The 12,992-nt window shown below is 45.7% G+C and overlaps 1 protein-coding gene across 9 annotated transcripts in view; it reads right to left on the reverse strand.

The window, feature by feature from the left end:
- Nucleotides 1–500: 500 nt before the first annotated feature.
- The window catches only part of Ippk (inositol-pentakisphosphate 2-kinase), a 39,213-nt gene continuing 26,721 nt past the window's right edge, over nt 501–12,992 (reverse strand). For 5 of the 9 annotated variants that reach the window (XR_015640763.1, XR_015640765.1, XM_087590421.1 and 2 more), the window contains 2 exons: nt 4,630–4,709; nt 502–1,891 (listed from right to left, as the gene is read on the reverse strand). Coding sequence is in view for 4 of the 9 variants with exons in the window: in XM_087590421.1 (XP_087446547.1) it covers nt 1,666–1,891; nt 4,630–4,709 (306 nt within the window). In the remaining 5 variants the exon portion in view is untranslated. 9 annotated transcript variants of the gene reach the window in all.

Raw genomic sequence — 12,992 nt, forward strand, 5'->3', positions numbered from 1 at the left:
CTGGGTGGCTCTTAGCTCAGACACAGAGCTGTATCATTTGGTGAGTGCCTCAGTTACCTGCTACTGCCAAGACGAGGGGGTTGGTGTGGGCATCCTGAACCAAGCAGAGTCAGGAGTATGGTTGGAGGAGAGCCTTGCACATGCTGACGGGGTGCTCCATCCATGTTCTTTACCCCAGGAGACACTGTTTCCATCTACCTATCTGTTCCCAGCCATACCTGAGATCATTACTGTGATGTCAGACAACCAAAGACACACATAAATATACCCCTAGTCCATGTCCACCTCAGTCAACCCTGAGTCAAAACAAAACCAAAGGCTGCTCTCCCAACAGAGAGACATAACCTTCAAGCACTTGAGTCAAGTGAAGGATATAAACACATAGTTGTGTGCATACACCAGTCAAAAGGAAGTGAACTGACCCCAGTGTACAGTGTGTCTTTACCTGAGTGCTCAAGAGCTATTATGTTAGGACAGAATTTTACAAACTATAGATGGTGCTTGATTCAAACAAGTATAATTCTCAAATTATCACAAAATTTCCCACAAAAGTTTACAATCAGCAAAATATTTTCTTCATTTTTCATGTAGTATTTTTCATACAGTTCCATGGTTTTACTACTATGTTACAATAAGCCTTCATTAGTCTCTCAAAAGGATGATATAAATAATCAGTCTGTACAGCCTACCATAGGATAAAAAAAAATGAAGACAAACCTCCCAATGATTCATAGCAGCCAGGCACACTTCTGGTGACCCCAATAGAATGCTCAGTGCCAGCCAGGAGCCTTCTATCTAGCCCTGATGAGAACAGTAAGGCCCTAGACCCAAATACGCAGTATACCTCAGAGCTAACCCAAGTCACCAGAGTGCCAGGAAAACTCTGGGCTGATAGGAACACCCACCCAGCAGACCTCAGCAGCTCTGAATTACGGCTCTGCCTCCAGCCTCTACAGCAGCAATTTCAGGTAGGAAAAAAACGCCTCAGCTTCCCCTAGAGTTAAAATCATAAAGAAGGATTTTAAAAAGTGATGCTCATGCGAGTGGTGACCATCCTGACCTGAGTCCTGTGTTTGTTCCCTGCTGCTGCCCTATACAAAGCTATGGGCTTCAGTACCTCCACAGGGACCTGAGTCTAAATCCCTCAGAACCAATGTCCACACTAACTAACCCCTGACCGCTCGGCAGCAGGGGACCAGCCAAAGCCTGTGTTGATGTGTGACTTGCATTGAACAAGCGACCAGTTAACAGCTGGGAAAGTTCCAGTAGTATCCATGTTTTTGTGAAAATCCAAACTGTTCAAGTTTTCTGTGTCAATGGTCTGGTGATAGGAGATCCAAACCTTGGGTCCTAATAATAAGGCTTTTTGTATTAGAGAACCGGACGTGAGCTCTGTTTAGAAGAACTTCCCAGGGTGTTTACCTGGGCTTAACGGACACTTCCACTCTAAGAAAACAGATGGCTTGCTGGGACACAGCACTCACGTCCTACATTCCTTGTCCTAGAAGATTATAGGGCTCTTCAATTCCTTGTCTCTGAGAGGCAGTCTATCCTCAGCAGGGATTAAAAGCAAAAACATTCACAGCCAAGTCACCCAACACAACCGAAAATAGCTCTGCCATTCAACTTTCACATTCAAGTTTCAAAGACATCCCAGGGGAGAAGTTAGACCTTATGGAGAACTAATGTGCAGTCTTCATGTTCCTTGAACCGAGTGGACCTCACAGTGTCATCTTTGGCATGCACAGTCTTTGAGTAATAGCTGACTATCTTGCTGTCTAGTTTATACTGGTGAGGAATGCTCTCATAGGGCTTGAGGTCGAGGTCCAGTACAGACACAGAGAAGGCCAGCCGGGATCTTGACGAAGGGATAACAGGCCTCTGGTCAGAGCTGCAAGTAACAAAACAATTTCAGATTACACAGACACTCAGGCCCTCACAGTTTGGCTCTTGGTGCACCCATTCTGTGTTTATGTACATCTACTGTCTGTGCCAGCTTCACATATAAGCACAAGTAAGTGACTACTATGCCACAGGGTAGCACACTATGTCTAGGAAGAGGGTTAAAAGAACAGAAGGTGGAAAAGCCATTATGTGGGGTGCGTGAGTGATAGTCCCCATGCTCCAGTGGTATTAGCAAATGCTGGAAAAGTCACTTTATCGTCAGCCAAGTATTACAAAACCTAAGAAAAAGTAAAAAGTAGATCAGGCTGTGCGGCAGCCAGATGGATGGATGGCTGTTGAGAACAGACTCTTTCTGTGCTTTCCCACTGTGGCTGGGAACCAGCTCAGCCCATCATGCTTTTCCATCAGAGAGCAAGCTGGCTTTGTGTTAACTCTCAAGTCATGTCTTCAATGCTTTTGTGGGTGTTATAAACACCCGAAAGTCATGTGCTTCAAACAAAATGAACAATTACTTGAAAACCTCTTCAGAATAACTTCAAACCACATACTGAGGCTGCAGTGTATCTAACTGAGTCCTGAAGACAGTTAGTACACCGCATTTGCCCAGCTGGCCCAAGAGAACTGTCAGGGAGTCATGGTTCCTCTGTGCTCACTTCATTCAGAAACCAGAACACACAAAACACTGGTCTCAGAAAGTCGAGAGTTGAAAGAACAAACACAGGGGCCTGTTCTAAAGTACACTAAAGAAAGTATTCTCACATGTTGCTCCAGAATCATGTTTATAGGGGAAAAAGTTGAATTGGACTCAATCACAGGGTCTGACAGGTGACCACAAGCTCCAGGATAGCCAAAAGCACAGCAGTGTACACCAACCCCTTAACACCAAAAGCCCGTCTCCTTCAGACTGTACGGCTAGGACTCAGCAAAAGCCAAGGCACAGTTATCCCTACCACTATGGCTACACATATCCCTGTGGTAGCCCTGGATACTGGTACTGGGATGACCAAGGCTGTGGCGCTAAGCTGCTCTCCAAGGCGCTAGGCAGTTTCAGCTGCCCATGCCCATGTTTGCAATAGTCCCTTCAAGGCTTAGGGACAAGGAGAAATAAGAATTTCCCTGGCTCTTCAAAAGCCTGCAGCAGCAACAGGAAGGATGACTTACAGACGTCTCAACTATGATTGACACAAACGTCAACCACAGAGGTTGGTGGGTTGTACATTAAAATGTAGCCTTAGGCTTTACTGTGCATCTTAAGATGAACCCAGGCCTATTTTTGCCTCTGGCTTTTTGTTGTTGTTTTTTTAGGTGTTTCTTCCCTAGCTAGGTACAATTCCTGTGAACACAGCGCCACCTTCCTCAAAGAAGGCTGTGTGCATTCTCCAAGGAAAAACTGAGAGTGAGGACAACCTCTCTCCTAGTCACCAACTACCCTACCCTCTGCAACTCCTTTCACACAGGCAGGACGTACAGCAGTAGAGGCACCCTGGAAGGTCCTGTTGCCTTCCCCTATCTCCTTTGTTCTTGCTTCGAGGGAGATCTAGGCTACCAACTTTGAGCCTCCTGTAACTGGGCCCTACTCTCTGGCCTTGAGACCTGACCTCAGCAAGCATATGCAGCCTCTCGGGACAGGACCCATTCTTCCTGTTCAGAATCCTTAGAAAGAACAAATCAGGATTTCCCAGTCTGTCCTCACTCTTCAAATTCGGAGCTTCCACAAAATAGGTTTGAGAAGTGTAGCGCCAAATAGCAAAGCTTTTCAACATTTCACATTTTAAAATGAAATAAGCTTTGAAACACTTGATGAATAAAAATGGTGTGTTAAACTACCTTTCCCAACCGCATCCTTGACCAGGCAGGGTAGCCAGTAATTAATAAATAGCACCCTTGGGCGTGGCTCTCACCTAACCCAGCACCTTACGTCCACTGACGGGCACCTCACAGCTAAGCTCTGGGTCTTTCTTGAAGGATAACATGAGTTTACAACTAAACAGTCAGTTACCTTCCCCAGTCATGCCTTATAAATATTCCTTAGCATGCTGGGCCAGAAAGCGCTGTATCAACCAGAGAACCTGACTAAGAACCGCAAAGCTCAAAAATATTAGAAAAATAGGTGGTCGCCCTGACCAGGGAACACAGGTCAGATGTGGAGGGTCTGGCACCCTTGAATATCGACGCTGAAGACAGATAGTACCTACAAGACGGCCAAGCTCCAACTGGATTACTAAAAGCTAGGGGAGGGGATGTGGCGAGCATGCCGGCTATTCAGAAGAGGAGAGAATGACGGATGTGCTGTTTTGGAGATTTAAAAATGACAGTGGCACTTGGTGAAAGTCAATACATCATGCAACCTACAAAAGGCTCCGTGCAGTGACCCGGAGGAAGCCCACGCTGCTTCTGAAAAGACTCTGCCACATTATCCACACTGTTTCTAAATTATTAGAGTATTTTCTTATAAAACAATAATAAACAACCCAATTTGGTAGAAATACTAATATATACAATAATAATAATAATAATTTTAAAATGAAAAAGTTTATTGTTTCCAGAAATGGCCTTTAATTAAATAACCGATTTCTAGAAAACCAGAGTTTAAAAAAAAAATCAAGCCCTGTGGAAAGTATACCAAAGAGAGAGCAGCCCTCTGGGCAGAATTTGTAGGTAAGGGAGCTTACTCGCCATGGCTGTGCCACAAACCATCACACCAAGAAAGTGCTGGAGCCTCACCTGGCGCCCTGTAGACAAGGGGAAAGTGCGATCATGATGGAACAGTCCTTGGCGGTCATGGCTACTCGGTACTGCTGCACCTGTGGGGAGAGAGGGCAGCTCCAAGTCACGGCCTCTCACTCAATAGAGCAACTGCCCTGCAGCAGAACCTGAGGGGAAACTTAGGCGAATGCCTGACCTATGGTGGAAAATATCCCCGGTGACAACACACGTGCCAGCCCACCTCATCGCAAGCATGTGGACCCCAACGGGATCCCAAAGACTTGTGACTTGCTGTCAACAAGATAACCACAGTCTGCCTTTGGGGATGGGGGAGCAGACAGTTGCTTGGCTTCTTAATATGTTGACTATACTGTATTCAGCAATTATGACTCTCTACCTTCTAAAAGATGCATGCAGGCTATTTGGGGGAATAGTGATCACAGTGTGTGTGTGTGTGTGTGTGTGTGTGTGTGTGTGTGTGTGTGTGTGTGTGAACTCTGCAGGCACTAAGGTCCCTGTGTATACAAAGAAAACTGAAGACAGAACTGCCAGGTGGTGGCAGGGCTGGACTCAAACAGAGGTGCTAAGCATCAGAACCTGCCCACAGCCTGCCAGAAACCCCCGTACCACACTACACATGGATATGACAGGCACACAGTAAGAGCCCAAATATGCCACAATGTCACCTCTATAGTACAATTTGGGGAAGTTTGTTTTTTTTTTAATCCCTTTTGTTCTTAGGACCTAGATACATCTTTGTGAGGATTTTAGACAGCTCCTACGTTTATGAAATTAACTAGTTACACAAAAGGAAATGCTTTATACATCATCGCTGGTTCAGTATCTGATCTGATGGCAGACAGTATTCTCTTCTGTCCCTTTGAACCATTCCTCTGATCGCATAAAAGTGAAGCCTAGGAAAACCTCAGGCCTCATTTCCCTGCAGGCAAGGAGGAGGAAGGAGTGGGAGCTCACACACCAGGCCTGCTGGCTTCTCTGAGCCTAAAGAGCTCAGGATGAGGGGACAGCCAGGCCCAATCTGTATACCCTCCAGTTAGCAGTGAAGTTTGTTATCTCAGGATACATACCCAGAAGCCAAGTCAAAAAAAAAAAAAAAAAAAAAAAAAAGAGGCAAATAAAAAGTGCCCTTAAAGCACTGCCAGTCTAACCAAGGTACAACAAGAAGCCACACAAAGACAGTTTTAAAACCTAAACAGGTACCTACCAAGGATTTATGCAACGCAGTCCTAATCCAAGACAAGAGAAGTAAGAAACAAACACACCCAACTTATCAAAATGGAGAATGTCTCAGTCCTGGGCAGGTGTGGTGGGGTACACCTATAATCCCAGCACTTGGGAGGGGGCATTGGAAAAATCAGGAATTCAAATCACCTTCTACAGCAACAATGAATCTGAGGCCAGACTGGACTACATATAAATTCCTTTATGTGTATGTGTGTTTTGTCTGCATGTTGTGCAGTTCCTAGGAAGGCCAGTAGAGGGCATCAAATCCCCTGGAAGTGAAGGTACAGATGGGTGTGGGCCACCATGCGGTTGCTAGGAATTGAATCAAGGTCCTCTGGAAGAGCAGCCAGTGCTCTTCAAATGCTGAGCCATCTCTCCAGCCCTAACATAGAAATATAAAATATTTACATATGTAATGCATGTCTTATCTATAAGAAGGTATTATTGCTACAAATCAAACTAATGGCAAACCTTTTTCTGCTCTTGGGGAGGGGAGGGTAACTTAGACACAAAGCAAGGAGTCGTGTTTTCACTTCAGCAGTGTTCCAGTGAGTTCCTGAGCCTGTTCAGTGGCAACAGCCAACTGGAAAACCGAAATGGTCAAAAACTTGTGATTGGAGGCATTGCTAATAACACAGAGACAGGGATCTGGGTCTGTTTTCCAAAGAAAGGTCAACCTTCGGTGCTGGCAGGGCAGGAACCACATGGACCTTCTAACCCTGAGCCTAAGCTGAGGCCCTGCCAATAACTGCTGCTTTTCTTCAGAAGGACCAAAGTGGGCCAAAGTGACACCAGCCTGCCAGTCCTCCTGACAAAGACAAGCCTAAAACTCTCTAGGCAGCAAATGATCTCTAAAATAATTTTACAAATACCATTTCTGACATGCAAGTAAAAATATGCAGGCATAAGACAGATGACATGAATAAAAGCCAACCAAAAAAAAAAGCACAGAAGGGCTGTGAGAACCTCTAGTTCCCTTCACTTCTGCTGAGAAATGGAAAATGGTCTAAAAGACACTTTTGTAAAAAGAGCTAAAGCTGAAAAACAACCCCACAGCTAATAGTTGACACGGATGCACACATGGACTCCAGCTACTGAGGTACCAAGCATACACACTGCTCTACTCAAGGAATCAGAACAAAGAGAACCTCTGAGAACTGGAAGCCATAAAAATCAGCCATTTAAGATTTTTAGAAAAACAAAGACAACATTAAGCATTCATCAGATTAACTGAAGAGAAGTGCCACTAGATAGAGGGGACAGCCTTAAGGGAAGCGAGGCTGAGTAGCCAGCCTGAGTAAGCTAGAAGGCAGTGACAGGGATGTGAAGCATCCTCCCCCGTCCACTGCAACAGTGACCCCCACATTCTGATCTCTAAGAAATGTAACACTAATTACCCACAACGCTATGAACTGGACAAAGGCAGAGGCTCGGGTCAAATAAGAAGTGGAAGGGGAGAAGAAAAGTCCCTTTCCCTAAACTAAAGACATCAAAGCCCTACAGATCCCAAAGTATCTCCAGAAAAATAGTTACCGTTTCATTAAACAAAGCTAAGATCACTGCCAGTCAGACCTACACTAAGGATGAGTAAAGATGCTTTGGGGTGTGGCGGCCCCCTGCAGTCCCAGCACAAGGGAGGCTGAGGCAAGAGGACCAGCCTGGGAAACATGAGGCACTGTCTCAAATTTTAAGTCTAAGTGACAGAGATAGTGTCGGGATAGGTTTGTTTCTTCTTTTATGTTTGTGTGTGTGTGCGTGTCTGTCTGTCTGTCTGTCTGTCTGTCTGTGAGTGTATGCACATGTGTGCAAGTGCTCTCAGAGGCCAAAAGGAGGAGTGGGTCCACAGGAGCTGGAATTAGAAGTGAGTATCTATCCTGACGTAGATGCTGGGAACAGAACCTAAGGTTTTCTCCAAGGGAAAACAAGGCCTTTATATTAATAATCCATCTGTCCAACTCCTAGACTTACCAGTATCTATTAATCTGTCTCTCTACCATCCTGAGTGACTGTTTTTAAAACAATTATAGGACCTGAGAAGATTGCTCAATGGTTAGGAACACTTGATGCTCTCGCAAAGGATCCAGGTCTGCTTCTCCGCACCCGCATCAGGCAGCTCACAGCCACCTGTCACCTAGTCCCGAGCGGCCTGCCGCACTCTGGCCTCTTAGGGCTCCCGCACACACGCAGTGTACAAACTCATGAAATAAACCATTCCATGTCTATTCAAAGACAAAAGAATATAAAGTGGTGAAAAAGACATGGTACAAATAGTAAGCACAAGAACCTAGAGCAGTTCTACTATGACAGGAAAGGGAATGTGAAGGTGGGAAGTATCCAAAGACAAAAGGCCCCCTGGAAAGTGTTGACTTCTGGTGCCAGGCGAGCAAGGCTCACAGTCAAGTGCAAAGGCACAGCTCAGACGCCTCTAAAGAACAGGCTACAGAACACGGGAGCGTGCACAGAATGATTCTATATGTGAAGGCCAAAGACGTTCCTCAGGAACACAGGTAGCTTAGCCAGACTCCAGAGACTGCACACTGGATCTTAGTCGAAGCTGAGAAACGGTCCCAGTAGGGCTCTGGTTGGCTCCTGCTCATTGACTATACACTTTTTCTGAACACTCTCCTGTATGTGCTGTTTTCATAGCCAAACAGCTAATGAGATAAAAGCTCGAAAAGTAAAGTGAAAATATTTAAATACTAATAACATCTACTCTTTGTGATCATACAGCACTGGAACCTACCAAACAAACTCAGCGACTCATTTACACACTCATGGAGGCGCTCGTGTTCAGGAGATGAGAGCAAAACAATGGCAACACCAACATTTGTCTTTGTCTTCACTTTGTAAAAAATGTTTTAATTGAAATAGAATGACATCATTTTCCCTTCCTTGTCCTCCCTCAAACCTCTCTCAAGCCACCTACACTCATGCTGATAGCCTCTTTTTCTTTGACTGTCTTAGAATTTTACTGCTGTGAACAAACACCGTGACCAAGGCAACTCCTATAAAGACAACATTTAACTGGGGCTCAGAAGTTCAGTCCGTCATCATCAAGGTGGGAACATGGCAGCATCCAGGCAGGCATGGTGCAGGAGGAGCTGAGAGTTCTACATCTTCTGAAAACCCCTAGGAGAAAACTGGCCTCCAGGAAGGTAAGACAGGGTCTTAAAGCCCAGGCCCACAATGACACTCTCTCCCCACCCCCACAAAGGCCACACCTACTTAAAGAATGCCACACCTAATAGTGCCAATCCCTGGGCCAAGCATATTCAAACCATCACATTATTATTAAATGTGTGTGTGTGTGTGTGTGTGTGTGTGTGTGTGTGTATGTATGTATGTATGTATGTATGTATGTATATAAGGATATATGCACAAATACACACACACCTGCTAAGCCCAGTTGTTTGTGACTATGTGATTTCAGAGCTCACCACTCTGCATTGGATAACCAATAAGGGGCTATTTCTCCTTCTCCCAGCAGCCATAACTTGCCTATAGTTCCTTGTCTGGCAAAGAGACCCTGCAAAACCCCCCTCCACTTTCACAAATCTGTGGATACTGCCCTGTTGCACTGAGTACTGTTTATGTGGCTCTCTCTAGGAGAGACTATTTCACAGGAGACAGCGTCATAGTCTGGCTCTCAAGATCTGCTGCCAATGTCCTAGGGACAGTGAGGTCTCAAGACGTAGAGAAGAATCTACAATTGCCTCTGCTAGTCAGGCATAATTCCTTACTACTTTCTAAATCTTATTCTTACACTGGTAATTGTAGCTACCTACCCTCATCAAAGAAACCACTCTTTACAGCAAATAGAGAGCACCACAGAGAGCACAACTAGGCATAACATAGAGATGCACTGCTCCTGGAGAGCCCAGCCCCTGTGGATACAGCCACACCGCACAGCCCTACACCTCTGCCTCCACGCTCACTCCCTCCCCTTTCCCTCACCTTTCACAATAACAAATTAAACCACCTCCCCGGAGCAAAGGAAGCCACAGTGAAGAGGCAGCAGGTGGTTGGGGGACTTCTAAGGGCTGTCCTCTAAAATGACCACCCCCTGTTGACTCTGATGTTAACACCTCTTCCCTTACACATAACATGACAATGCCAGCTCAGCCTCCTCTTCATACCAATCACCCACTACACCCCCAAAAAGACTAAGTAGGAGGCAAAGTTTATGGTGCACACCTATGCTCTTAGCTACTCAGGAGATGGAAGCAGGAAGAATCCAAGCTTGAAACTGGTCTGTCTCAAAAAGCAAACAAATCAACAACAAAAAACCTTATAACAGGGGTTGGGTATTTAGCTCAGTGGTAGAGCGCTTGCCTAGCAAGTGCCAAGGCCCTGAAGCGCAAGGCCCTGGGTTCGGTCCCCAGCTCCGAAGGGGAAAAAAAAAAAAAAAACCTTATAACAGCACTAATTCTAACAGTGCAAAGAGGAGACAGCTCCACTGGCCACTTAGAATGCTGCAAGACAAGAGGTAGTGAAAGCTGACACAAAGGCTCCCACACTGTACCAGTCATAGGCAGCACCTATAGAAAGACTAAAGTGGTTTGGGACTCCAGGGACAGACAATGACAGCTAAGGAGTCTGAGAAGTTTTGAAGTGATGGGGTTTTAAATAAAGGATATGGCATAAAATTGTTGCTAAGGAAAAGGACAAAGGGGGCAGATCTGAGTGACAAAAAAGTCAGGCAATAATCATGGTCTAACACATGAATAAATCTAGACAAACATGTCAAAAACAATACTCAAAACTGGGAGCTTGAAGACTAAGCTACAGCTACATGGTAGAGTGCTTGACTAACATGCTGCCTGCTACCCCCAAGCCTAAGAATATCAAACAGTAAGTGCACATATACTGGGGAACAACGGTAATTAAAGTATCCCATATCGTGTGCCAGCTGGGGACACAAACAAGTGTGTAACTTTTCAATTGAACATATTGGTGAATTGGACATGCCACCAGTGGAAAAAACACAGATAACTCCAAATCAAAGGAGCAAAGAAGATGCTAAGTAAGGGGACACACGGGTGAGCACACTGATGGGGACCGTCACTCCAGTCCCTCCCCAAACCTGTTTCTAGGATAGCTTTGCTGACACATCCCTCTCTGCTCTGTCCCATTGATGGACACTCCTGAACTACAAGAGCAATGCTGTGGTGGTGTGGATGTGCTTGGCCCAAGGAACAGCACTATTAGGAGTAGCCTTGTTGGAGTGGGTGTGGCCTTGCTGGAGGAAGTGTGTCACTGTGGGGGTGGGCTTTAAGACCCTCTTCCTAGATGCATGGAAGCCAGTCTTCTCTTAGCTGCCTTTGGAACAAGAGTTGGAACTCTCAGCTCCTCCAGCACCATGCGTCCCACCATAATGATAATGAACTGAACCTCGGAGCCCCAATTAAACGTTGTCCTTTATAAGAGTTGCCTTGGTCGTGGTCTCTCTTCACAGCTCTGAAACCCTACCTAAGACAATTACCAAGGCTGCCAGCAGATAAGAGGCCCACCTAACCTGAAACACTGAATTCTGGCCCTTTCTAGAAAGCCCACTGACTCAACCTCCAGGTACTGCCCAACAAAGTTAGAGGTTGGAAGGGTCATGGTGTCCCAAGATGACAGAATCTGTAAGGGGACCTGGTCCATCTAAGTAAACGGGAGCAGATGAGCGTTTGCACTGGTTACTGTCAGCTCACTCCTCCTGAATTTCAGCTTTATTAAGCACTGTCTCCAGTTCCAACTACCTGAACATATATATCCATCCTAAAAGAGAAATGGAGCAGTTGGAATGTGGTATACTCAAGAGGCTCAGTCCAAAGAGATGACAAAGAGATCTACCCTGGGCTACAGAGTAAGACCCTGCCTCAAGAACAGAAAAAGAGGGCTGGTTGATGGCTCAGAGGTAAACGCACTTGCTGCCAAACCTGACAACCTGAGTTCAATTCCCAGAACCCAGAGGAAAAAAGACAGCACTCTGACCTCCACACTCTCATTGAGGCACATAACCAACCACCAAATACATTTTTAAAACATGACTTTTAGGGCTGGAGAGATGGCTCAGCGGTTAAGAGCACCGACTGCTCTTCCAGAGGTCCTGAGTTCAATTCCCAGCAACCACATGGTGGCTCACAACCATCTGTAATGGGATCCGATGCCCTCTTCTGGTGTATCTAAAGACAGCTACAGTGTACTTATATATAATAAATGAATAAATGAATCTTTAAAAAAAAATAATAAAAAAAATTAAAAAAAAAACATGACTTTTAAAAAGAGAAAATAATGGCCAGGCAGTGGTGGCCCACACCTTTAATCCCAGCACTCAGGAGGCAGACGGATCTCTGTCATTTCGAGGCCAACCTGGACTAGATAGTTGAGTTTCAGGACAGCCAGGGCTACACAGAGAAACCCTGTCTTGAAAAACCAGGAATAGAGAGGAGAGGGAGGGAGAGAGAGAGAGAGAGAGGGAGGGGGGGGGGGAGAGAGAGAGAGAGAGAGAGAGAGAGAGAGAGAGAGAGAGAGAGAGAGAATATATGAGCACAAGCTCCAGCTTTGGGCCTAGTTACCGGCAACATCTCAAAACTACACAGTAGCATCATGATGGGAAATGAACATGACTTTGACATGACCTGTTAGATCTCCACATCCATATACATGTTTGTGATTTGCCATTACCACGGGACTCTGAACTTCTACAAGCATCTCCCCTTCCCAAACCGTAAGAACCAGTGCTCTAACTCATTTTCAAAGAATGCTGTGCACACATAGTCCTCACTGTGGACTCTGTGGGAACTGTTCTGTTGGTCAGAAGTGCTCCCTGGTCTATCCATACAACAAATGCAGGGGAGCCGCAAGTCTGACCTCTAACCTAGTATATATGGTCACCTGCTGACCACACAGGGGAGCAATAGTTCTTCCCTGAGCTCAGCAACAGCGCTCTGTGAGCATCTTTGAACAGTTCCACAGCGAGCATAGGTCCTCACTTCTCTGGGGACATCTGACACCTGACTACCAGTAGCCTATCTCAGAGCCAGCTCCTAGGCACCAGCACTTTTTTAACGTTGCCAATGGAATTCTTTCATCCAAGAAAGATAGTCAACAGGTTCCAAAAGGTGGGGCCCAGGGCCACCAAGCCCTGG

Source organism: Rattus norvegicus, chromosome 17 (assembly GCF_021556685.1).
Source record: "Rattus norvegicus strain SHRSP/BbbUtx chromosome 17, alternate assembly SHRSP_T2T, whole genome shotgun sequence".
Classification (NCBI taxonomy): domain Eukaryota; kingdom Metazoa; phylum Chordata; class Mammalia; order Rodentia; family Muridae; genus Rattus; species Rattus norvegicus.